At 39.7% G+C, this 25,433-nt stretch overlaps 1 protein-coding gene across 3 annotated transcripts in view; it reads left to right on the top strand.

Moving 5' to 3' along the window:
- The first annotated feature begins 10,197 nt into the window (after positions 1-10,197).
- The window catches only part of CRISPLD1 (cysteine rich secretory protein LCCL domain containing 1), a 54,194-nt gene continuing 38,958 nt past the window's right edge, over positions 10,198-25,433 (top strand). The window contains exons 1-3 of one of the 3 annotated variants that reach the window (XM_081501548.1): positions 10,198-10,288; positions 10,667-10,954; positions 11,875-12,194. In XM_081501548.1, coding sequence (XP_081357674.1) covers positions 11,937-12,194 — 258 coding nt within the window. In that variant the 5' untranslated portion in view covers positions 10,198-10,288; positions 10,667-10,954; positions 11,875-11,936. Of the gene's footprint in view, positions 10,289-10,365; positions 10,467-10,556; positions 10,955-11,821; positions 12,195-25,433 lie in introns of those variants that run through there. The other 2 variants (XM_081501549.1, XM_081501547.1) reach the window with 2 other exon arrangements.

Here is a 25,433-nt window from a genome sequence, read left to right as displayed (position 1 = left end):
GATGCAGAAGTCAGCATTTTGTCCAGGCTCACAAAAATGTTCTCAAATATTAAAAGTCACAAATGAGCAAGATTTAGAAACTTCAAAACAAAACGCTTAGCACACATGTTCTCTATTAGTTTGCTACTTCTTAACTCCTGTTCCCTACTTCCAATTTTTACATTTTCTAAAGATTCTTTACTTGCACTGAAAAGAGGACGGGGCAGTGGGGTGGGGACAGGAGTGGTGCCAGAGAGACGGATATCATGGTAAGCACATTGGCTTTGAGGAAAAGATTTACCATCAAATACTCTGCAGGTCACTTATTCTGCATATCAGTAATCTGTATTTCACAGCGTTATTATAATGTTGATATATTACATATAAAAGTATGTATCTGTCAGTCTCTTGCTGTGATAGTTTTGTGAAGCATTCAACATTGAAATCCGAAGGGATAAAGAAATACTTATTAGGTGTTTCAGGATCTGACAAGTTGGCTCTGGTCTTGGCTGGCCTCGGCTGGACTAGGCTGGATTCCAGGGTTTAGATTGCTTCATATCTACCTACAACGGTTACCCAGACATGCTTTCCTCATGGAAGAAGGCAGAAACTCCAAGAAGGTGCCTCCAAAAGTCTTAGCTTTTACTCATATTCTTTTGAGCAAAGCAAGTCACATGGCCAAGGTCAAAGTCAACAGCAAGAGAAAGATTTGTGAACAAATATAGTTGGCCCCCCAACTTCAGTCCATGCAGTCAAAAATCCTTGTGTAATTTCCAGTCAGCCCTTTCAGCCCTTCCAGTCCACAATTCAGCCACTCCGATTGGGTGGTACTGTAATACTTCCTTATTGAAAAAAATTCCATGTATAAGTGGACCCACACAGCTCAAACTCATGTTGTTGAGGGTCAACTGTAACTCAATTTAACATTAGCTGGAATATGCATGGTTTTCAAGGAATACTTTAAAAAATGAGAACCCATTTCTATTTTTGCACCTATACTCTAGAAAGTGTATATTAAATTTAATTCTGCTTATTATAGGCTTCTTCTGAATATAGTTTGCTATGTATTTCTTTTATATAAAAGAGTTTATATTTTAAGGATCCAAATATCTGGATCATCAGTGTAATTAACCCTTCCATTTTAAGCATAGTGTCTTCTCAAATCTAAAAAGCATGTTCTTACTTTCAACCTCGGTTTTCTTTCCATGTTTTAGGGTTTATGGAAATCTAAGAGTATAGCTAGATCTCATCTATTGTCATTTAGTCACTAAGATGTGTCTGGCTCTTTTGCAACCCCGTGAACTGTAGTCCATCAAACTCCACTGTCCATGAAGGATTTCTCAGGCAATACTAAAGGTGGGTTGCCATTTCCTTCTCCAGGGGATCTTCCCAACTCAGGGATGGAAACCTGTCTCTCCTGTATTGGCAGGTGGATTCTTTACCACTGAGCCACCAGGGAAGACCACTTCTATATAAGGACAATTAGAACAATGTCATGAAAGAGGATTTCAGACGAAACCTTGGAAGGAAGAGGCAGAAAGATACATGCAGCAATTGAGGATAATATTATAATTTGGGGAAGAATTTGGGTCAAGGGCCCAAAGAAAGAAACGTTCAGGAGGCAGTGCGATGTCAAGAGTGGATACCCCAGTTAAGGGAACAGCATGAGGCAAGACAGAGCAGAAGCAAAAGGCACCTCTATGAATAATGCAGTTACACAGTACTGAGGTTATGAATGTTTCAGATCTATTTGTGAAAGCTGTTTATTTAAATATATTTCCTTTTAAAAGAATTTTTATTGGAGTATAGTTGCTTTACAATGTTGTGTTAGTTTCTGCTGTCCAGCAAAGTGAATCAGGTATATGCATATATATATTCCCTTTTTCTTTTATTTCCTTTCCATCTAGGTCACCACAGCACTGACTAGAGTTCCCTGTGCTATATAGTAGGTTCTCATTAGTTATCTTTTTTATAGTACATATATATATATATATATACATATATATATATATATATGTAGGCTTCCCCGATGACTCAGCAGTAAAGAAGCCGCCTGCAATGCAGGAGCTGCAGGAGACTCAGTTTTGATCCCCAGTCCAGGAAGATCTCCTGAAGGAGGACATGGCAACCCACTAGAGTATTCTTGCTTGGAGTATCCTGTGGACATAAGACCCTGGTGGGCTACAGTCCACAGGATCGCAGAGTTGGACATGACTAAAGTGACTTAGCACACACAGTGTATATATGTCAATCCCAATCTCCCAATGCATCCCACACCCCTCTTTTCCTCCCTTAGTGTCCGTATGTTTCCTATTTGTCCATGTGACAGGGACAGAGTAAAGGGACAAAGAGGGTGATTAAATAGTTAGTCTCACTAGGGGGTTGTAAGTAGAAAAAACATGAGAGACCCCTGTAAGTTAATGATTACTCAAGAAAGCAGGTTTGCTGCACCACAAAACCAAACAGGCTGCTGAGCAACAAAACCATGCTACAGAAGCAAGAGACATGCCCCAAACAATAAAACAATGGTGACATGAAACCCATGTCCTGCCCAATGAGCTCAGGAAGTTCATGATTCCTAGGACATGCTATCTGCACACATAAAAAACACTCATCTGTGGACCTAGCTTGACCACATAGGGACAAGAAAACTCCACTGCCCAACCTGGAGGAGGAACAGATGATGGAAGGATGATGTTTACTCAAGAAAACAAAGAAATTCTTCTCCTCCTCCCCACTTTTCCTTTGATTATAAACCTGTAGCCCAGTAAGTTCTTGGGTCATGGCACCCCTCATTCGCCTGCTTGTAACCTTCACAAGCAGCCTAGTCTAATAAATCACTTCTTATCTATCACTTCGTCTCTCGCTGAATTCTTTCTATGCTGAGACAGAAAGGTCTACAGTACCAGAGTTCTTTGGAACCCCAGAAACAACACCCAAATAGTTTCACATGTGCTTCGTTTATTGTCTATAAAGTTATTATTTATAAAAACCATTATTTGATAGTTGTTTCATTTTCTTTCAATTCCAAAGCATTTTTAAAATCTCTGTTAATTCTTGTGCTTATTCTAGGAGAATACCTAGAGGTAACATATAACAGGTAAAAAGCAGTGCCTTCTCGTCCATTATTGCAGTGTGTTTCCCTATAACTTATCTAACTAAAGTTAAATTTTCTTTAATTTCTCTCATTATCTAGTGGAATAATGTTTAACATTCAATGACTACTTATACATATACATGTATGCAATTTATATATTTTATAATTGTATAAAATAATTTAATTGTAGATTATATAAATTAGCAGAAAAACATCAGGGATTTTCATTTTTTTCACTTTTGTTGAATATGTTTCTTTAAAATTGCCATTAAAAGTGGGCTGTGAGGCTTTTGCCAACTATTTCTTCATGGGTTAGCTAATGTTAGTTGAGAAAGTTTTCATCTTCCTTTTATTAGAATGAAAAGCCTGTCTCTGACATTAATGCTATAGATGAAAGAGTACATACTTTTCCTTTTATAATGCGTACCTTTCAACAGCCCTTCCAGGTAAACCTGAAAGGCAACCTCTAACCCAGGCACATTGTGAAGCACTTCTGCAGATCTAGAAAGAAAAGTGATCATCAAAAGACAAAGCTGCAGCCAGAGTTCTCATGTCACCCTGAATGTACTTCAGAGATACTTCTTCAATTTGAAAAGAGTTTAGTATTACCTACTGGTGGCTCAGCAGTCAAGAATCCACCCACAAACGCAAGAGATGCAAGTTCAGTTCCTGGGTTGGGCAGATCCTCTGGAAATGGAAATGGCAACACACTTAAGTATTCTTGCCTGGGAAATTGCATGGACAGAGGAACCTGGCCGGCTACAATCCATGGGGTCTTAAGAGAGTTGGACACGACTTATCAACTAGACAACAATAACAACTGTTATGGATATTCTGATTTAAAGAAATTAAAATCCAGTGTTTCAACCACGATGGACAGTTATATCTTTTTGGTTTTGCATCTACAGTTCCTGCTGTGATCTGCAAGTTGCAGATGCTAACAATACACAGGTGCCAGACTGTCATAAAGAGGCTGACAGAATATAAGCCATCAATAGATAAAAGTGACAGAGTAGAACATCAATCAAGTAGTGCAATGTTCTGAAAAATAGTTTGACAAATGTTTGACTTCTTTTTACTTTAGGAAACATAACTTTCCTATGAATTTAAAAATGATAAATTGAAAAGAATAAGTGGTTTAGAAGTGGATTGCATTTAAAAAAAAAAATGTTCACACAAAAATTTTGTCAATAAATGGTGTAGCGGTGTACTCAAACTCTTCCACTGAAAAATCGTTAATGGTAATAGGTCTGGAGATATTGTAGAAAGCAGTTATGTCATGCCTGGTTTTCATTTTAAAATTAATCTTTATTGCCTGTCTGCTTCTTAGATCATTTATGACATAAATGGCAAAGTTTTTTTTCAATATAAGATACTTTCCCTCAAAAGAAAAAATCCCTAGGTGAAGTTCATCTCTATCATGATGTGGAGTCTGTTTATTTTGTGAATTTTTGTGCTCCTGTCCACAAGCTTGTACATCTAGGCACATGGGTGCACTTTTTTGGGCAATACAGGATATTCCAAAAGTCCAAATTCAATTGTTCATTTAACATATATTATCATATGTTATCTGTATATATTATATGTATATGTTAGTATAAGTAATACAAAAGTCACATAAACATGATCTTTTTTCTCAAGGAGCTTTTAGCATTATTGGAGAGAAAAGGAAATATGTGAATTTATATAATTGAAATTGATAAAATTCAGAGGAAAATAGAAGAGAGAAAATGATTGACTGCATCAGTGAAAATCTTTGTGGAGAAGAATGGTTAGAGTGTGAATATTCAGAAAAGATTTTAACCAGTGAGAACTATGCCAAGAAAGGTACAAAAGCATATACAGAAGTTACTGAACATTTTTCTTTCAAATGCATAGAGGTAGTATTGGTGGTAGTAGATAACTTAAAAATGAATCACTGCATTTAGTGATTGCAGATCAAACTTTAAATGGATGACAAAAAATAGATCCTCTGCAAATCTAAAAAGAAGCTTAAAATAATTACTTTCCTGACATCAGGAGACAGATTAAGGACTTTTCAGGTTATGGCATCAACATGGATCTCAGCATTTGTATTTCTAAATAATCTGATTAAAGCATCATAACTCTGGATTAAAGAACAAAGACATTTTTCTATCTCTTAATTCTGAAATTTACATTCTTTCCAGAACAAATTCATAGAGTTTTATAGTGATGCTTATAAGATATGCAGGCTTTTAATTTAATCACTGAAATATTTCTTTAAAAATTCAATTACTCCCTGTCATAACATAAAAATCCATTCCAGATGGATCAAAGACCTGATTGTAAAATGTAAAACAATAAAGATAGAAGACAACATAGGAGATTTTTCTTTATCACTTTGAGATAAGCAAATATTTATCCTACAAGTCACACATATCACTAACCATAAAGGAAAAGATTGAAAAATTGGACTTCATTAAACTTAGGACATTCTACTCATCAAGAGACATGATTAAGAGAGTGAAAGGAATAAGAAAATTAAGATATTTTAAAAAGGAAATATAACAGTTACAAAAAATTCCTACAAATCAATAAGAAAAAGGTATATAACTCAATTTATCTACTCAAGTTTTACATAGGTATATGTCAGTACCCAGAAGTTCTACTCTGAGCTATACAGCCAATACAAAAAAAAGTGTGAGTATGTGTTCAAAAAGGCATGTACAGGAATGTCTTTAGCAGAATTATCTTTAATAGCCTAAACTGGACTATTAACATTCAGCAACAGAGTGGGTTTAAAAAATGTAGAATGCTCATCAAAAGAAAAAAGAACAAAGTGTTGCTACATACAACAAAATGGATAAATCTTGCAGACATACTGAATAAAAGAAACAAGGCACAAAAGAAGCCAGACAATAAAATTGTCTACTATATGATTCCATGCACATAAAGATGCAAAAAACAGGCAAAACTAATTTTGAATAAGAGATTGGAATATTACTTACCTCTGGGGAGAATGCACCAACAAAACTTTTAGGAGATGGCTATGTTCTTCATCTAGATCTGAGTGGTTTTCATGTTGTGTGTTAACTTTGTAAAATTTTCTTGAGCTGTACACTTAAGATTTTTTCACTTCAATGCATGTATGTTACATTTAAAAAATAAGGTTTAAATAATTAATTTCACATTTGTAGTTAGAGTAGAAAGACATATATGTGACTATCTTGAGGTGGAGACAAGTTGCTACTTTGGATAAAAATGGGAACTGTGTCCTACCATAAACAGAACAGGATCCTTTATAAGCTGTGAGAGGAAAATCCACTGAGCATTGCCAGAGACAATTCAGACTGTTTTCATCATGTTAATGACCAGTTATTTCAATCTTCTACTTAAAAATTAATCTACATGGCACAATACTTTGATTAAAGCCCATTGACTTTATAAAATAGCAACTATAAATCCTCTACTTTAGTTCTTATAATAACAATAATATTTAACTCTTATTGAGCACTTTCTATGCATCTGTTTCAAGTGCTTCCATGTATTAACTCATTTTAATACACAAAGTGACAAAGTGAGATAGCTACTGTAATATTTCTTCCCTTAAAGGGAAAAGGATCCAGGGCTGGCAGAGGCCAAGTAGCATAATCAAGTTCCAAGGACCAGTGACATGTCATGAAACTAACTCAGGTATCTTAATTTAAAATTGTGTGTGCGTGTGTTAGTCGCTCAATCGTGTCCGACTCTTTGCAACCCCATGGATGTTAGCCTGCCAGGCTCCTTGGTCCATGGAATTCTCCAGGCAAGAATACTGGAGTGGGTAGCCATTTCCTTCTCTAGGGGATCTTCCTGACCCAGGGGTTAAACCCCGGTCTCCTGCATTGCAGGCAGATTCTTTACCATCTGAGCCACTAGGGAAGCCAAATTTAAAATTGCATGTTTTAAAACATTGCACTACATTCATTCCATCTCCCAAAACACAACACAAATTCTATTCCTACATCTCCCCAGCAGAGGATGGACTTACTAACAATATGGTGATGGAACAGCCAGTGTGCCTGTTTGAGATTGAGGTCTGGGGCCATGAAACTATGCAGTGGGTTAAATACCTAGAGATGAACATATACCTGATTTTGAAACATGGGGATAGAAAAGCCATATAAGAATACACTTAAAGATAATTCCTAAGTGTGCAGGTGAGCTGAACGTAATAGCAGCAGTGCAGAGAAAACATGACATTGTCAAAGGAAGGCATCCTCTTTGTAGAAATATACTGAGTTGCAAGTGACTGAATTCCCAAGTCAGTGTGGCTTAAACAATACATTTCCAGTCTTGCAGGGTTAGTAAAACAGAGACTAGGTATTCAATGACTGCTTAGGGGCAGGGAGACTCAGGCACTGTCTGTCTTTCTGCTCAGCCAAGATGATAAGCCAGTCTTTAGGCTTGTCCCTCTTTGTATGATAATAGGTGCATATTTAAATTTCACAAACTCATACATTAGCACCTGAGGGACATTTTCTCTTTTTGCATCTCTTTTTATTACAAAATAAAACCCTTGCCAACCTTTGTCTTCACCAAGCAGATTTTTTCCTTCCTTTCAGGATCCAGGGTTGCAAGTCATATACAGGCTAAGTCAATTACCAGTAGCTAAGTCAACTACTGGTAGAGTGTGATGATTGCCTTTCACTAGTCAACATTCTTCTCCTGAGGATAGTTTGACAGAATGTGAGCAAGTGAACACCCCCAGTAAATTGGCAGCTATGGACTTGGAAGAAAAGGGGTGGAAGGCTGGTTTTGGGCTAGGCAACCAACAGTGTCTGCCACAAGAAAGTAGCAATGCTAAAAACAACCGTGGCTTTACAAGTATCAGTCTTATCCACAAACCAAAGTGCACCTTATACACGAATTCTGTATAGTCTCCACACAGATTTCCCAACAAAAAATTAAAAAAGTGAACAGAATCATTTTAGAGCATTCCAGAACATTGTGTTTGATTACTCTTTAAAATGACATTCCCAGCATATATATTAAATCAGATATGACATGGCATATTATCAAAGTGTTAATGCTTAATATTGCTGAAGTTTAAATCATTCTTTTATATAAAAATATGACCTGCAGTAGCAAATTGGAAGCCAATAGAAACATTAAGACAACGAATACAAACTACTATTTTCTTTCCTGGAGAAAGTTTGGGAATTAAAATCTTAAAACCAAATCTAATTTTCTTTAATGTAAGCCTTTAGGTGTGTGATCTGTGTATTTTGTGGAAAGTTTTATGATGGAAACATTCAAGAGACAATGCATTTAGCTTCATTTCTTAGCATCTTAATTCCGTTTTTCCCAACTTAAATTCCCTTTGAAAATGTTTCAAGTAATGTTATTACTCTTAACTGTTTTTTATTTGATACTCAATATATTTTTCAACAGGGCTTTCCAGTTGGCTCAAGTGGTAAAGAATCTGCCTGCCAATGCGGGAGACACAGGAGACATAGGTTTGATCCTTGGGTCAGGAAGATCCCCAAGAGTAGGAAATGGCAACATGCCTCATTATTCTTGCCTGGAAAATTCAATGGACAGAGGAGCCTGGTGGGCTGCAGTCCATGGGGTTGAAAAAGAGTCAAACTCTACTGAGCGACTGGGCACACATACACATATAATTTCCAGTACATCAAAACTGCAGTACATAAAAGTGTTCTTCATCTGATATGACAAATGAAAATTCTTGTATCATATACTTTGGGGTCTTTCATCAGCTTCCAAGAGGGAAAACCAATGCAAAAAGTTACAAATATTTGAAAAGTGCAAATGGAATAAGTTGCTAAAAATGACACCTTCTATGAAAGTGGTTATGTGCATTAACATTTTTCACCATCTGTGCCCTTCTGCTAGGCCATATTTCCCTTTTGTTTCTTTTCTATATTTGAGAGGAAGCAAGGTCTCATGTTCACCAGAGGCTTAGATTTGAATTTTTTTGGTTTGATAAAGTAACTGGGTGGTGGAATATTGGAATTACTTTCATAGTTTTACTTTATTTGATCATATGCTATAGACAGTAGCTTCCCTGGTGGTTGAGGTGGTAAAGAATCTGCCCATAATGCAGGAGATTTGGGTTCAATCCCTGGGTTGGGAAGTTGCCCTGGAGAAGGGAAAGGCAAGCCACTCCAGTAGTCTTGCCTGAAAAATTCCCATGGACAGTGGAGCCTGGTGGGCTACAGTGCATGGGATCGCAAAGAGTCGGACACCACTGAGCCACTGACATTTTCATAGACACTAGCACTTGGAGAAAAAAATTGAGTTCATGGCTCACTACAGAAAGGAAAGAAAGTTAAAGTGTTAGTCGCTCAGTCCTGTCAGACTCTTTGCAAGCCCCCTGGACTGTGGTCCACTAGGCTCCTCTGTCCATTGAATTCTCCGGGCAAGAATACTGGAGTAGGTTGCCATTTCATACTCTAGGGGATCTTCCCAACTCAGGGATTTAACCTGGGTCTCCAGAATTACAGGAAGATTCTTCACCATCTGAGCCACGAGGAAAGCCCACAGAGGGAAAGTAAAGATAAATTAAATAAATGCTTACTAAAAAATGTACCTGTAGAAACAGTACCACATTAATTATGGTGAGCCTTTATGAACTTAAAATTAGTAATTCTCCTACTTCGAATTTTAGCATGAACAACGAGGAGACTGACTCTCATTTCACTATCACTTCTAGGTTTGGGTATTGAATTCCTGTCAAGGTAGCTCTGATAAATTGAGGCTACTCTTTGTATCAACTGCATAAATGTTTACATCATTAGAAAGAAAAAAAAAGTGCTGCGGTCACCTTAGGAAGAGAATGCAACATATTTTAAGGATGAAGTGGGGCTCTCAACTGTCAGGCAACCCTGAGTCACAGATCATCCATCACTCTATGAAATCCTTGTCCCATTTGTTCATCATCATCAATGTTCTAACGCAGCAAAAAAGAACAGCTTTCTAATTCTAGACAACTGGTCTTGGTAATGGAAGTGATTCCCTGGAGAAAATAAAAGGACAAGACTTCTGTTCCCCCAGCTTGCGCTCTCCTGCCCCAGTTACCTTTCTCAGTTTCCAAAGTGTTAACCCCATTCCACCCGCTACGCGCGCTCTGGGACAGCTCCTTGTTTAGCATCGAATCTGGAAGGAACCAGGAGAAAGCTCTCGGAAAGTCGGGGAAACTGCGAGGGGACGTTGGGAGTTTGAGCCTCCTTGCACACGGCCTCTCACGAGGTTCAGACCTTCCACTCTCTGGTTCCTGAAGCCCAAGCTACCGCCACAAAGGCCAGGCGTCCTGGCGGCGCTGGGCCGGGGGCGGGGGGCGGGGGGCGGGGATGGGGAAGCGGGTGGGGGAAAGCCGGGCGGCCTCTCCTCGTTCCCGCCGCGGGCACGCGTCCAGGGCTGGGCAGAGGTGGGGGTGGGCGAGCAGGGGCGCTCACGTCACGTGCGCGCGCGCGGGGACCGCAATAAATGCCCGGGCGCTCAGGGGAGCGGCGGAAGCGCTCTGCGCTTGGCTCTGCGCGCGGCGGGTGCACCGAGCGGGACCGCGGGGTCGCCTGCAGCCTTCGCCGCCCAGCCTGACCCGAGTCCCCGCCCCTCTCTCTCCTGCAGCTTCTGCTCCGAGACGCTCGGGCGCCCACCGTGCAGAGCTAACCAGGCCGCTGCCGTTCCACCCCGGCCTCGGCCTCCCAACTTCGCCGCGCTTTGCCCAGCTCCGGCTTCCAGGTCCGAGGGGAGCCGCTGAGGCCGAGGATAGCAATTCCCCTGCAGGCAGCGCCCGAGGACGTGCGGCGCCCGGGTCCTGCCCGAACCGGGCCGTCTGTGTGCAGGCTGCAGGCGGCTGGGGAGGCCGGCCTTCTGGTTCGGCTGATCCATCTTAGGGAACTTCACACTGGAGAGGTAAGTCGTCAAGCTCCCACCCTCTTCTATCTACTTTTTTCTTCTTAAACTCTACTTAAAAAAAAAAAATCCACTTGCAGAGAACGGTCGTTCACGGAGGGGTGGGTGTGTACTAGGAAAGCAGCCACGATGGAGAACTCTGGGCGCTCCTGCTTCTTAGTGAGTTTGTGAGTTTCACCTCCTTTAGTTTGGGTGCACAGTGTGCGCCTGCAGCGTGTGGCCGGAGAGGCTCCGAAACCACCCGTGGACTGTTGTCTTCATCGGGCCACAGGTTAGGCACACGCTTTCTAGGAAATAATGATTTTTTTTTTCTTCTTGACCTGTGCCTGTATTCGAAGATACTTCCCCCAGTGACCTTAACTGTTCACTTGCATTAATTCACTGGTCCCTTTAGAAGTCTCCATGGATATATGTATGCGTAAAACTTTGTACTTCTTTAAAACATTCACCCTTGATTTCATAATTTTGTTGACATTCTGAATGTTTGAACCGGAGATGGGGCACTGAGATAAAATAATACCTTGAAACAGAGAGAGAAACATGGACCTCTGGATTGCCTGATAAAACATTCTAGGACCCTTTGCAGGCTGTGTGCCATAAATAGCCATTTAAAGATTTGTAATTCAGAAATCGCTTTCAAGCTTTAACTCTTCTGGGTTGCTTTTGCCATTTGTTTTTGGCATCATGTACATTATCTTGAAAAATACAGTTTTCTGTTTTGTGGAAAAGGTGCACTGTGAAAAGTCCCCTGGAGTAAAAATGGGTTGGAGAAAATTTATTTCAAAATTTATTCCGTTTGCTGGAATTATGTAAACAAATCAAACTGGTTCCATCCATTTGTGACTGTTGTGTTATTTTTGTTGTTAGAAAATTAATGTGTGCCGGGATTTTCACCCTAATTGCACTACATGTCCTTATAGCCAAAAGGAGTGGAAGAGCCGGTGTTGGAGATTTTCCCGGGGAAATCCTGAGAGCATTCATTATGAAGTGTACCGTGCGGGAGTGGTTCAGGGTAACCACAGTGCTCCTCATGGCCCGAGCGATTCCAGCCATGGTGGTTCCTAATGCCACTTTATTGGAAAAACTTTTGGAAAAGTACATGGATGAGGATGGTGTGTGGTGGATAGCCAAGCAAAGAGGGAAAAGGGCCATCACAGACAATGACATGCAGAGTATCTTGGACCTTCATAATAAGTTGCGAAGTCAGGTGTATCCTACAGCTTCTAATATGGAGTATATGGTAAGAACATTTTTCAAATGGTATGTACATAGAAATGTTTAATGATGCTTTTAGCTTCCGTGGTTAAAATCCATTCTGCTGGTATTTAATCTTTTATCATTTGTCCTGTATAAAAGTTTTTAAAAAGATTTTCTTCAAGAGTATTTTCTTCTGCATATTTTTTTTCATTTTTTTAAGTTTTATTGGAGTGTAGTTGCTTTACAATGTTGTTAGTTTCTGCTGTATAGCAAAGTGAATCAGTTATATATGTAGCTGTTCTTGTTTAGATTCCTTTCCCATATAGGTCATTACAGAGTATCAAGTCAAGTTCTCTGGCACCACCATTTTTTTTTATCCATCTTTGATTAAAATCCGTCTTTTCAATTTTCCAATCTTGTTACTACACACAAGCAGTGGTCAAGTCCTGTATATTATTTTCTTTTTTTTTTCTTTTGACTGTGCCACAAGGCTTGTGGGATCTTGGCTCCCTGACCAGGGATGAAACCTAGGCCCTGGACAGGAAAAGCATGGAGTTCTAACAATGGACCTCCAGGGAATTCCCAAGTCCTATATATTCTTCTGCATATTCTTTTATTAGTGTTCCTTTCATTTTAAGAGCTCTTTAAATTTCAGAGTAAAATTAAATACCTTCAGATCGAATGTTCCAACTAAGTGCTTTAAATTCTGCTCTTAGGAGAAAGATTCCTGTCCCGAAAATGCTGAACAGTTGATGTATTTGGTTTTTAATGACTTAGTAGAAAAATTGTTTCCTAATTCCTAATTGATGGAATCTTATGAATGGTGGACCTGAAAAAAATCAGGATGAATAATTTGAAGACACTTTCCAGATGACTGATGTACGTGTGTGTGTGTGTGTATATATACACATACATATATATACACACACACACACATATGTGTATGTAGATAGATAATAGATAGATAGGTATAGGGTCTCCCAGGTGGTACAGTGGTAAAGAATCCACCTGCTAATGTAGGAAACACAGAGTCGCAAGTTTGATCCCTGGGTCTGGAAGATCCCCTGGAGGAAAAATGGTAACCCACTCCAGTATTCTTGCCTGTAAAATCCCATGGACAGAGGAGCCTGATGGAGCTACAGTCCATGGGGTCGCTAAGAGTCAGACATGACTGGGTATGCACACATGTTCATAGTTAAATATATATATATAATATATATACTTATATATATATATGTAGTTTCTAAGGGGCCATTGTTTCTTAGAAGTGTGTAAATGACATGTTGTTAAGTGTGCATTCCTGTGGTTGCTTTATGTTAAGGAATACTTTGGCAATAACTTTTTTCCTTCTGAATTTATTTGTGAACTTCGAAGTGTAAAAATAAGTTTGGGTAAAGTGTTCGATAAAAATACGTGATATCCTTAATGACCTTATATGAATTCTGAGAGTAAATTAGCAAGTTTGAGGAACAAAATTACTTTTTAAAGACTATTAAATATTACTTTTTCAAGACTGTAACTCATTATATTAGGATACTTCATACCCTAAATACATAGAATAATTTTCAAAAACCTTACTGCTTGCAGGAATTAAGGATGCACTAGCAAAGACCGATAATCTTCACTGATGACAGCAAACTTAATGAACATTGATGCTAACATTTCTCCTTTGGACACATTGCAGGGTCCCGTTAATTTTAATATATTCTAGTTTTTCCTGTTTTTTCACTTACGTTAGTTTGGATAGGTATTCTCTATTTAGGTAACTTTGATGAAACATGGAAATTCTAAGTTCACATTATACATTACAAAATATTTCCTTATATTAACTTTTACTAGAAAAATATTTTACCCGAAGAAAGTAGGTAGCACGCAAGAGAAGTCATCAGAGATAAGGAATCAGTCCCAACCATCAGGCTGTAGGGGTTTAAATTCTGGCACCGATATCCACTTCTGGCTTCTCAAGTGGCTCTAGGAATAAAGGACCCTCCCCCAAATGTAGAAGATGTAAGAGATATGGGTTCGATCCCTGGCTCGGGAAGATCACCTGGAGAAGGACATGGCAACCCACTCCAGTATTCTTGCCTGGAGAATCCCACGGACAGAGGAGCTGGGCAGGCTACGGTCCATAGGGTCACACAGAGTCGGACACACTGAAGCGACCGAGCATGCATGCAGGCACCCACTAGCTGTGTGACTTTGGGCGAATCATAAATTGCCCTCTACTTCCGTTTCCTCATGCCTAACACATGCGCTCACCTCAGAGGGGTGTTGTGAGGATTATGTAAGAAATGAGATGACCTGTGTAAAGTTTACCTTACTATCAACCATATTGCAATTACAAGGTCCCCGTAAGTGTTACTAAGACATAAAACCAGTATTATGTCTCGTTAATACCATTTAAATAGCCCATCTGAGGGAATTTGTTTGCTCTTTTCAAAATTCTGTGCCATGCATGATATGACATCAGTAATGTCTCCCATTTTCTGACTGTTTTAAAATGTTTGTTCAAAGTACAGAATCCTCTGACTTCTTCATCTGTGAGCTTTCAAATGGAAAGAACCAGTTAATTATGGAGTTTTTCCAAGTAGGCCACCCTACGCTTATTCCATGTTGATAGATACTCGTTGCATTTTATTCAAAATAAGGAAGAACTTGGGAGTTCAAACCTGCAAAAAGAAATCTGAGAATATTTGTGTGTGTTTTAAGTAATAGGTGATTTGTTTTCTATATCTGACTTCCAAAGAAAATAAGTGCCTGTTGTATGATGTCTCGTCTAGGATGTTTATATGCATTTCTTTTCAGTTTAGTTGCTTTCGTTCTATTCTTGAAATGTAGATTCAGAAGCCAGCCAACGTTTATGTTGCGTTGCCCTTAGATACCATGAACACTAGAACTATGTCTTGGCTAATAACTGGGCTGCAGAGAAGTTTATTTCCCGACTGTAACACTGGAACACATTTTCTAGACTACACATAGAAGGGGAAGTCTAAAAGAACAAGACTGCTTTATTTGAAACACTGTTGATTTATATTTTATATAATAATAATGGAAGTACAGATGTTGATCGATCCGTGGAAAGAAAATTGGTTCAAATAGTTGTCTGAAGTGTATTTTTGAGGGAGAATGGATACATGTACATGTATGACTGAGTCCCTTCACTGTTCACCTGAAGCTATCACAACATTGTTAATTGGCTATGAAATGAAGTGCAAGTCACTCGGTCATGTCCAATTCTTTGCAACCCCATGGACTATACAGTCCATCGAATTCTCCAGGCCAGAATATTGGAGTGGGTAGCCTTTCCCTTCTCCAGGGGATCTTCCCAACCCAGGAATGGAACCCAGGTCTCCCACATTGCTGGTGGATTCTTTACCAACTGAGCTATCAGGGATATCCCAATACGAAATAAAAAGACCATCCCCTGATGGTCCAGTGGCTAGGACTTGATGCTTCCAATGCAGGAGGCCTGGGTTCAATCTCTGGTCAAGGAACTAGATCCCTCATGCCTCAACTAAAGAGTCTACATGCTGCAACCAAATAAATATTTTAAAAAAACCATAAAGGGTATTCTGATAAAATGAAAAGCTAAAGAGCCACTTCCTATAGAATCTGCAGTGCCACGTGGTAAGTGGCACCGCTTTTGGCCACTAACACTCCCCTTCTCCAGGAGATCTTCCTGATGCAGGGATGGAACCCTGGTCTCCTGCATGGCAGGCAGATTCTTTACCATCTGAGCTACCACAGAAGTCCTATACTCTGCTATACTGCATTAAAAGTTTGAATAGCCAGTTACCTTATGTACATTCGGTGCGTATTTTAGTCGGTTTTTTGTGTTTGAACCTACCGCAGCCAAGCCACATCCATGTTTATTAACATCACAACCCTCCCCCTACTCTAAGGCTCATTAATTAGTAGGGTTAAAAATGACCTCCGGAAGGTCACATCTTTGCTGGAAGAGCTTAGCGGCTGATTGAGAAGAAAGACACATTTGAAAATTTTCAAGTAGGCAGGGACACGAAATTCTTCGTTCACATGTATGAATGATGCCAGGGGAGCACAGAATAATGGAATATTCCTACAGGAGAGGTAATCAGTGGGGAAGATGACGTTTATGTTGTTTCTGGAAGATGGTCAGGACCACAAACTGTGGCCAAGAGTGAAGGGCATGTCTCAGCTGGAAGAGGAACCAACATGGGGAATCTAAAAAGCAATGATACAAAGTAACTTATTGACAAAACAGAAACACACTCAGAGACCTAGAGAATGAACTTACTGGTTGCCAGTGGGGAAGGATGGTGGGTAGGGATACCTAAGGGAGTTTGGGATCACATGTACACACTGCTGTATTTAAAATGGATAACACACAAGGACCTACTGTATAGCACAAGGAACTCTGCTCAGTGTTATGTGGCAGCCTGGATGGGAGGGGAATTTAGGGGAGAATGGATACAGATATATGTCTGACTGAGTCCCTATGCTGTCCACTGAAACTGTAACAACATTGTTAATTGGCTGTATTCTAATAAAGTTAAAAAAAGAGGAATCAACAAAGTGGAGTGGCTGGCTGTTTTTGAAGGAAACCAGAAGCAGAGTAGGTTGATGAAAGCAAAGCCCTGTGGTAGAATCAGGGAGAAGAGGAATGCATTATTAATTATAGAAATCAGTAACCTAAGCAGAGAGATTACCAGTGTTTAATTCAGGATGCATTGAAAAACTGAAGCTTTTAGGTCATCAAATGAGGCTGTTACTGAAGAGGCAGTGGATATTTGAGGAGGAAACATTGCCTTTAGACCTAGGTTCCTGTGTTGTCTCTGTTGCTTACTGGCATCTGAAGTCTGACAGCAACGATTTTGGGCATTGTTTTTGTCATTGGTAGACTTGGTATAGGAATACCAATTCTATACCAGCCCATGGGCTATCTATTCCTATAATATAGGTTTAGGAATAGATAGCCCACGGGCTGCAGTGAGATAAGAGATTTGATCCTGTTGAGTATACTGTTATTTTCTTCAAGCCTTTCCTTTCTGTGGGTATTAGCCCCATCACTTGGTTCTTTTATTTTTATTTTTTGGTTATTTCTTCATCATGTTGTTGTTCAGTCGTTAAGTCGTGTCTGGCTTTTTGTGACCCTATGGACTGCAGAACGAGAAGCTTCCCTATCCTCCTCTATTTCCTGGAGTTTGCTGAAGTTCATGTCCATTAAGTCTGTGATGCTATCTAAGCATCTCATCCTCTGCCACCCTCCTCTCCTTTTGCGTTCAATCTTTTCCAGCTATCAGGGTCTTTTCCAAGGATCTTGCTCATCTCTTCAAACTTTACTTTTGGCTCCCATGGTTTTACTTTTGGTCTTCTCCCTTCCTGGGGAGTTTTATCTACTCCTTTGACTTTAAATACCGTCTGTCTATTGATGGCTCCGTGGTGACACTCCATCCAGCAGTCTTCTTTGAGCATTGTTTTCATGTTTCTTACTGCCCACTGGGTCATCTCTTGAATCTTAAAGTAATATTGCTTCAGGTAATATTACTTCAAGTTTAAGATGTCTAAAAAGAAAATGAGCTGCTTTTGTTCCACTCTTGCCCATGGTCCTCCTTCCCTCCCTGCATTCTTTCTCAGTGAATGTCATAGACATCTGCTAAGTCCTGTCCAGACAAAAACAGATCATTAGGGACATCCTCAACTCTTGCCTTGCTTTCATTCCCTCTGTCCACTTCCATGTAATATGTACACACAAATATAAATACACAGTTACTCACCAGAGTCTTAGATTCTGTCTTAGAAATATTTGAATACATCTCTTCTATTTCATCCAAACCTGTGTTCTTTGTCTCCCCGAGACAGGCATCACAGCTTCCCCTGCAGAAGATTATACCATCTAGTCTTACTTTATTTCTACTTTAATCTACCTTTCTCACTGCTACACAATCTGTCTTTTCCCTCAAACAAATCTCTGACGCTTACTCAACTGTCCAAAGCTTCTGTTAACTTCTGGCTGCTCACAAGCTAAAGCCCATCTTGAAGAATGAAGAAAAGGAGGCAGGTCTAGCCCTCAACTCCCTTTGTTGTTGTTGTTGTTGTTGTTCAAATTCATGTCCATTGAGTTGGTGATGCCATCCAACCATTGCATCCTCTGTCGTCCCCTTCTCCTCCTGCCCTCAATCTTTCCCGGCATCAGAGTCTTTTCCAATGATTTGGCTCTTTGTGTCAGGTGGCCAAAGTGTTGGAGCTTCAGCTTCAGCATCAGTCCTTCCAATGAACATTCAGGGTTGATTTCCTTTAGGATTGACTGGTTTAATCTCCTTGCAGTCCAAGGAACCCTAAAGAGTCTTCTCCAGCACCACAGTTTGAAAGCTCATCTCCCTTGCATATAATTGAATCTGTGTTCACATTAAACTATACACTGTTCTTTCTTTTTTATTCATTTAAAATTCTTTTAGCTGTGCTGGGTCTTTCTTGCTGTGCGTGTGCTGTGCTTAACTGCTCAGTCTTGTCCAACTCTGCGACTCCATGGACTGTAGCCTGCCAGGCTCCTCTGTCCATGGGCTTCTCCAGGCAAGGATACTGGAGTGGGTTGCCATGCCCTCCTCCAGGGGATTTTCCCGATCCAGGGATCAAACCTGCGTCTCTTACATCTCCTGCGTCAGCAAGTAGGTTCTTTACTACTAGAGCCACCTGGGAAGCCAAAGTATTTTATTTAAGCCTGTTTATAGTATTGAAGTTTTGTTGCAATTAAATATGTACATGTCCATCTTCCTTTCAAGACTGAATTTCCTAGAAGGATAAGGATGCACTTACCTTTATGACCCTGTGCCTGATGCATAGATGTACTTAGTAAATATTAATATTTGTTGATTGAATACTGTTGAATGTTCAGTAAATATGTGTTGAATAAAGGCATGGATGGAAAATAGGTAAAATTGTATGAGATAAATATAAAGGACAAGAAAGAGGAATTAAAATAATAGAAGTTCTATAAGTAGGATATCATGAACACCAGAGATAAGTTGGAAATATCAGAGATGAAGAATAAATCAAGTAATTCAGAATTATTTTTTCTGTTTTTAAAAATACTCATGGTGTACTAAAAATTGTCCTATAATATAGAGCTGCTGAACAGTGGTAAAGATGGTCAGATGCTCTGGAATTTAAATAATAAATTAATGTGTATTTATCTCTTGTAGGAACTCTTTAATAAGTCTCTTAAACTATAGACTGGCTAAAATCCAAAATAGCTCACTGTGATAGAAAGTGTATATAAGTCTAGAATGTCCTTTAGCAACATTAGGACATATTCCCTAAAAATTTTATATGTGTCATTTGCCTTTCTACATGCTCAGTCGTGTCCGACTCTGTGACCTCACGGACTGTAGCCTGCCAAGCTCCTCTGTCCATGAGGATTCTCCAGGCAAGAATACTGGATGGGGTCGCTGTTTCCTTCTCCAGGGGATCTTCCTGACCCAAAGATTGAGCCCGTGTCTCACAATGCCAATTATACAAGCTATTTCCCACTGTTATAACTATCTCCATGTCAGTCAGAGAACAGTTGACAGACACTCTGCTGGGAGGGTTGATGGCTGTACCTGCTTGCTCTTACTTCACATATGATGAGACTAGGGACAGAAGTTTTGCACAGCATTTTTCCAAATGTAGAACAAAATACATGTAGCTACCTGTCCTCCCACTGGGCAACCAGAGGCTCCAAGCCAACAGCCAGTCATACTTGCAGTCCATGGTACATGTTTTGATACAAACAATGGCTTAGTACCAGTTTGTCACTTAAATTCTTTATATGGCCATGCTTAACACTGGAAATGAAGTGATTTTTCTTCTGTGCAGATTTTACTTCTGTACAGCAGATAATTGCAGAAACTGGTCAAGGGGCAATGTAGTCCCCAACCCAGGGTGATGTTAGTCTGGGCTCTGCCCTATTTCTGACTAACTGTAGCCCTGAGTCCAAGCCTAAAAAAAGTTAGTTTTAGCTTGTGAGTTGCTCTCACAAAGCAACTCTTATAAATGCACATTTTCTGACATTATCTGCCACCAATGACATATATCATTGCCATTGAATAAAATAACATATGGATATTGTATTATCCATATAATACCCTGATACTGGGAAAGATTGAAGGCAGGAGAAGGGGATGACAGAGGATGAGATGGTTGGATGGCATCACCGACTGGATGGACATGAGTTTGAGCAAGCTCCAGGAGTTGGTGATGGACAGGGAAGCCTGGCAAGCTGCAGTCACAGAGTCAGACACAACTGAGCGACTGAAATGAACTGATATAATATCCAGAGTAAATGCAATTAATGAATTGATTGCCTCATAACTCATTTACCCAGAGCTTAATGTTGACAAATTTCTTCCCTTGCTAAAAGTGGCAGGAATTCACTGCAAGTAAGCTTTTATTTCAACTCTTGATTCCTAAAATGATTATTTTTCTGTGTATTGGCACTTGCCTGGTATTTTTCAAAGTTAAATATTTGCATCTTTTAAGGATATACAGTGTAATCTATATGCACTTAAAGGTTGAAATATCCTGACTCAAAGAATGCTACTCTTATTTAAAGTTTTTAAAATTTCTTTATTCTTCATTTACAATAACATTTAATTTTCTTAAACAATTTTTATTTTACTTCACTAATATTATTTAGATATAATAAAGCTTTTTTTTTGTTAGTTAATTTGTCTACAGAATTGAAAATTTTTTTAAACCTTAATTTGGATGCATAGTGGTTTGTTTTTTTTTTTTAATTAATGTAATTTTCTTTTTGAAAGTTGCACTTGTAGATGGCAATACCTGTAGGAAGAGAGTGGTATTGCAGCTCAGTTCTGTTGAATTTGTTAGCTACCCTGTAATTCTGGGAGATTAAAGATTCCTCATTAAATGAAAGCAGCAGATCTAGAATCTTAGAAAGGCAAGACGTGAAAAGCAGTTCCATCAGGAGAGTGGACTACCCAGAGCCAGAAAAGTGTCACAAAATTTTGAAATTGTTATTGTTGTTTGTCCCTTCATTTGACAAGTATTAGTTTACCAAATGCCAGGCACCGTTGAGGGTCCAGCTGTAAATGCAACAAATATTCTAACTTGCCTAGAATAGGTGTAAAAACCGTAACTCTCCCAACTCAGCAAGTGGCCCATGTGGCTGGCACAACGAGTGTGAAAGTCATGTAGAAAATGAGGTCACAGCTTTCACTGAGGAGAACAGGTACACATCACTGTAGTCATTATAAAGGCTCCCTCTGAGTCCAAGTGACAAATCATTTGAACAGAGGAATATCATGATCTTATTAATACTTATACTAACTCAGAATCAATTTGAATTTGTTGAGAAGAGACTTTAAGTGGTGGGAGGTGGGGCCATAATATGGGCAGGGATTCAAGGCTATTGCAGTAATCAGTCCAGCAGTTGATGGTGGCTAGGAGTGGGATGGTAGCCTTGAAGGTGATGAGAAGTGGTATAGTGTGAATCCACACTAAATCTCATTTGCAGTCATGACATCAACATTGATAAATTCAAGGAAGCCTTGCTGCAAGACTTATGCAATTGGCTTGGCCAGCCGGGCAGCCGAGTTCCCACATCTAGTGCAGTGTCTAAATCCACCTGAGCCCTGACTGCAGGTTTTCAACACTGGTGTTACTTTCCATCCTGGTTTAAATATCAATGGGGAAAAAAAGGAAAGAAAAAAAATAAATGAGGAAATTTCAACTTGTCCTGACTTCTGGAATGGTTACAGAGATTCTGGAAATCCGCAGGTTACCTGTTGCCATTTCACCCACCCAAATCCAAGAGTGGAGAAGAGATGGAAACAAACTTTGTCTCCTTACTTCCCAGGGTACCGATGCTTGCTATTTTCCCACATGGTCTGCCCCCATCTCCACTCTACTCTCCCGTTCCCTCTAAAAGCAAGAGGAAGTGAGAACTTTAGCAGAAAGGGACAGTGACGTAGTTCCTGTTCATTAAACACCCATTGCACAATTGTGGGGTATGTCCCTGGGATTTGATTCCATCTTGGAGGTAACATAGACATATTTTGGATCCTCAGTATAGCTGTAAAGATTTTGCCTGAGAAACTGGGAAATATTGGCGTTACCATTTTTTAAGATGTGGAAGAATGTGGCTTGACCAAGCTTTTGGTAGAGAAAGCTGGAGCTCAGTTTTGGATAAATTAAACTTAAGATTTCCCTTAAACATCCAAGTGAATTTTTCATGTGTGCAACTCGATGTATGTGGTCTAATCTGAACCATAAGGTTAGGATTCATCAGAATTTAGATGATGTTAAAGCCACAGGAGAGATGAAATCATCAGGGGAATGAGTACAGAAGGAAGCTGTGCTTGGTTGCTCAGTCACGTCTGACTCTTTGCAACCCCATGAGTTGCAACTTGCCAGGTACATCTGTTCATGGGGATTCTCTAGGCAAGAATACTAGAGTGTGTTGCCATGCCCTCCTCCAGGGGATCTTCCCAACCCAGGGATTGAACCCAGGTCTCCTGCACTGCAGGCGGATTCTTTACTGTCTGAGCCACCATAGAAGGAAGAGATATTCACAAAGTGAGCCCACGACATACTTAACAGTGTAGTTAGGGAAGGAGAGGAGGAACAGCAAATGGAGTTGAGAATTAGGAAAAAAAACAGGGAAGTAAGATGTCCTGAAGTCAAATGAAGAAAGGCAGAAAGGATGATCAACTCTGTTAAATGTTGCTTATAAAGATCAAGTAAAATGAGGACCCTTGAATTTTGAGATATGGAGGCTATATCAGAGGTCTCATAAAACAGTTTGGGTATCGTCATAGTAGTCCAAGGATGGTTCAGGGAAGAATGGATGGGAGAAATGATCAAGCTTGTTCACCCACTCATTCATCAAACATGAACTGTCGCCTCTGGGCCACGTGGTATCTGCAGCCTTAACTCTTTTCTAACCCAAAGTTTTCAACTTAGCTTTAGAAGAGGTAAGTCAATTTGGGAACATATCCCAAATTTATAATTATAGTCAGGGAAATGCAGTTTCTTTGCTTAATTGTTTCATAGTTACCTTTACCGGATGCCTTCATTAAAAGAAACATGGTCATTTATAATCATTTATAATCACATTAAGAATGACATTTAGTTCAAGAACATTCTTTGCTATTGTTCAGCTGTGTTCTCTCACATACTTATCTTGGGAATTTATACAATCAAGTAATTATATAGGATTTAAATTTTAAATTCTCATCTTTTTAATGATTTTACTAATTGAATTTAAGTTTATAAAACTAGCATTTTATAGTTTTATATGTTGTCATGTATAATATATACATTGTTGTTGTTAAGTCGCTAAGTTGTGTCTGACTCTTTTCGAGAACCCCATAAACACAATATATGCATATATTACATAAAATATTTAGTTCATTGGAAGAAAATGTGAAAATTCAAATGGTAGTGAATTGTCTGGTGAAGGTATAACAGTAAGCATGTTTAAGTAACCCTTTCTTTATTTTCCTAAGTATCTGTTGCCTTCATAATTTCAAGACGGTACAGAAAGGCATTTGTAATTGATTAAAACAATTTTTTTATTCTAATTGATAAATTTGTGATTTACAAAGAATTTAATTCAACAAATACTGATTGAGCATTTTTGCACCAGGCACTGTTTTTGATGCTAAGGAATATATTCATGTATAAAAAGTTCAACAAGTTAATGAAAATAAGCAAAGTGAGATGATGGAGCATGATAGAGGTGGGGGCTTCCGAGGTGGCGCTATGCCAATGCAGGAGACATAAGAAGACATAGGTTCAATCCCTGGGTCAGGAAGCTCCTCTGGAGGAGGACATGGCAACACTTTCTAGTATTCTTGTCTGGAGAATCACATGGATAGAGGAGGCTGGCAGGGTACAGTCCGTAGGGTTGCACAGAATCGGATATGACTGAATGACTTAGCATGCATGCATGATAGAGGTGGAGCTAACATATTGAGTATTTGGGGAAGACCTCTCTAAATTAATGACTTTTGAGCTGAGAGCTAAATTAGAATAATGAGTCAACTGAACAAACTAGAAATCTAGGCAGAAGGAATATCAGGTAAAAGGTCTTTAAGTCAGAAATGAGGTGGGGGTCTTCAGGGACCACAAAGAAGGCTAGGATGGCTGAATTGTATTCAATAGTGAGGAAAGTGTTAGAAAATAAAATAGACATATAAACAGGGGCCAGAATTCCTCTTTGGCCATATTGGTGAAGATAAGATTGGATTTTATGTCTAGGAAAATTACAAGCCATTGGAAAATCCTGGCAAGGGACTGCTGCTGCTGCTGCTGCTGCTAAGCTGCTTCAGTCGTGTCCGACTCTGTGCGACCCCATAGACGGCAGCCCACCAGGCTCCGCCGTCCCTGGGATTCTCCAGGCAAGAATACTGGAGTGGGTTGCCATTTCCTTCTCCAGTGCATGAAATGGAAAAGTGAAAGTGAAGTCGCTCAGTTGTGTCCGACTCTTAGCGACCCCATGGACTGCAGCCTACCAGGCTCCTCCATCCATGGGATTTTCCAGGCAAGAGTACTGGAGTGGGGTGCCATTGCCTTCTCCGGGCAAGGGACTGACCTGGTCTTATTTCTAGTTTTATATAATTACTCTGTGCCTTGGGGAACAGGTTGCAGGAGGATTCACAGTGAAAGTACAGAGAGATAGGTAGGAAGCCACTGGTATATTCTAATGAGAGTCAATGATGACTGGGACCAGGGTGACAGTAGTAAAGACAGAGAGAGGTGGGTGGTTTTAGGTCTGTTTAGATAGCATTGCTGATGGTTTTTTTTGATAAATTTAATATGAAGGGTGAAAGATAAGGAGGGCTTTTTTAAGATTTTTACTTAAGCATAAAAATGAAAGTGAAAGTTGCTCAGTCGTGTCCGACTCTGTGATCCCATGGACTGTATAGTCCATGGAATTCTCTAGGCCAGAATTCTGGAGTGGGTAGCCTTTCCTTTCTCCAGGGGATCTTCCCAGCCCAGGGATGGAACCCAGATCTCCTGCATTGCAGGCGGATTCTTTACCAGCTAGGCCACAAGGGAAGCCGAAGAATGCTGTGGGCAGCCTGTCCCTTCTCCACGGATCTTCCCAACCCAGGAATCGAACTGGGGTCTCCTGCATTGCAGGCGGATTCTTTACCAACTGAGCTATCAGGGAAGCCCAATATGCTTACTTAAGCATATTGACGGATAATTGAAGCATTTACTGAGACAGGAAGAGAAACAAGAGAAGGTAAGGATGATATCAGGGGTTTCCTTTAGGCAATGCTTATTTTGCATT

Source organism: Giraffa tippelskirchi, chromosome 6, assembly GCF_054371585.1.
Source record: "Giraffa tippelskirchi isolate mGirTip1 chromosome 6, T2T-mGirTip1v1.2.pri, whole genome shotgun sequence".
NCBI lineage: Eukaryota > Metazoa > Chordata > Mammalia > Artiodactyla > Giraffidae > Giraffa > Giraffa tippelskirchi.
This window is presented reverse-complemented; position numbering and strand designations above follow the sequence as displayed.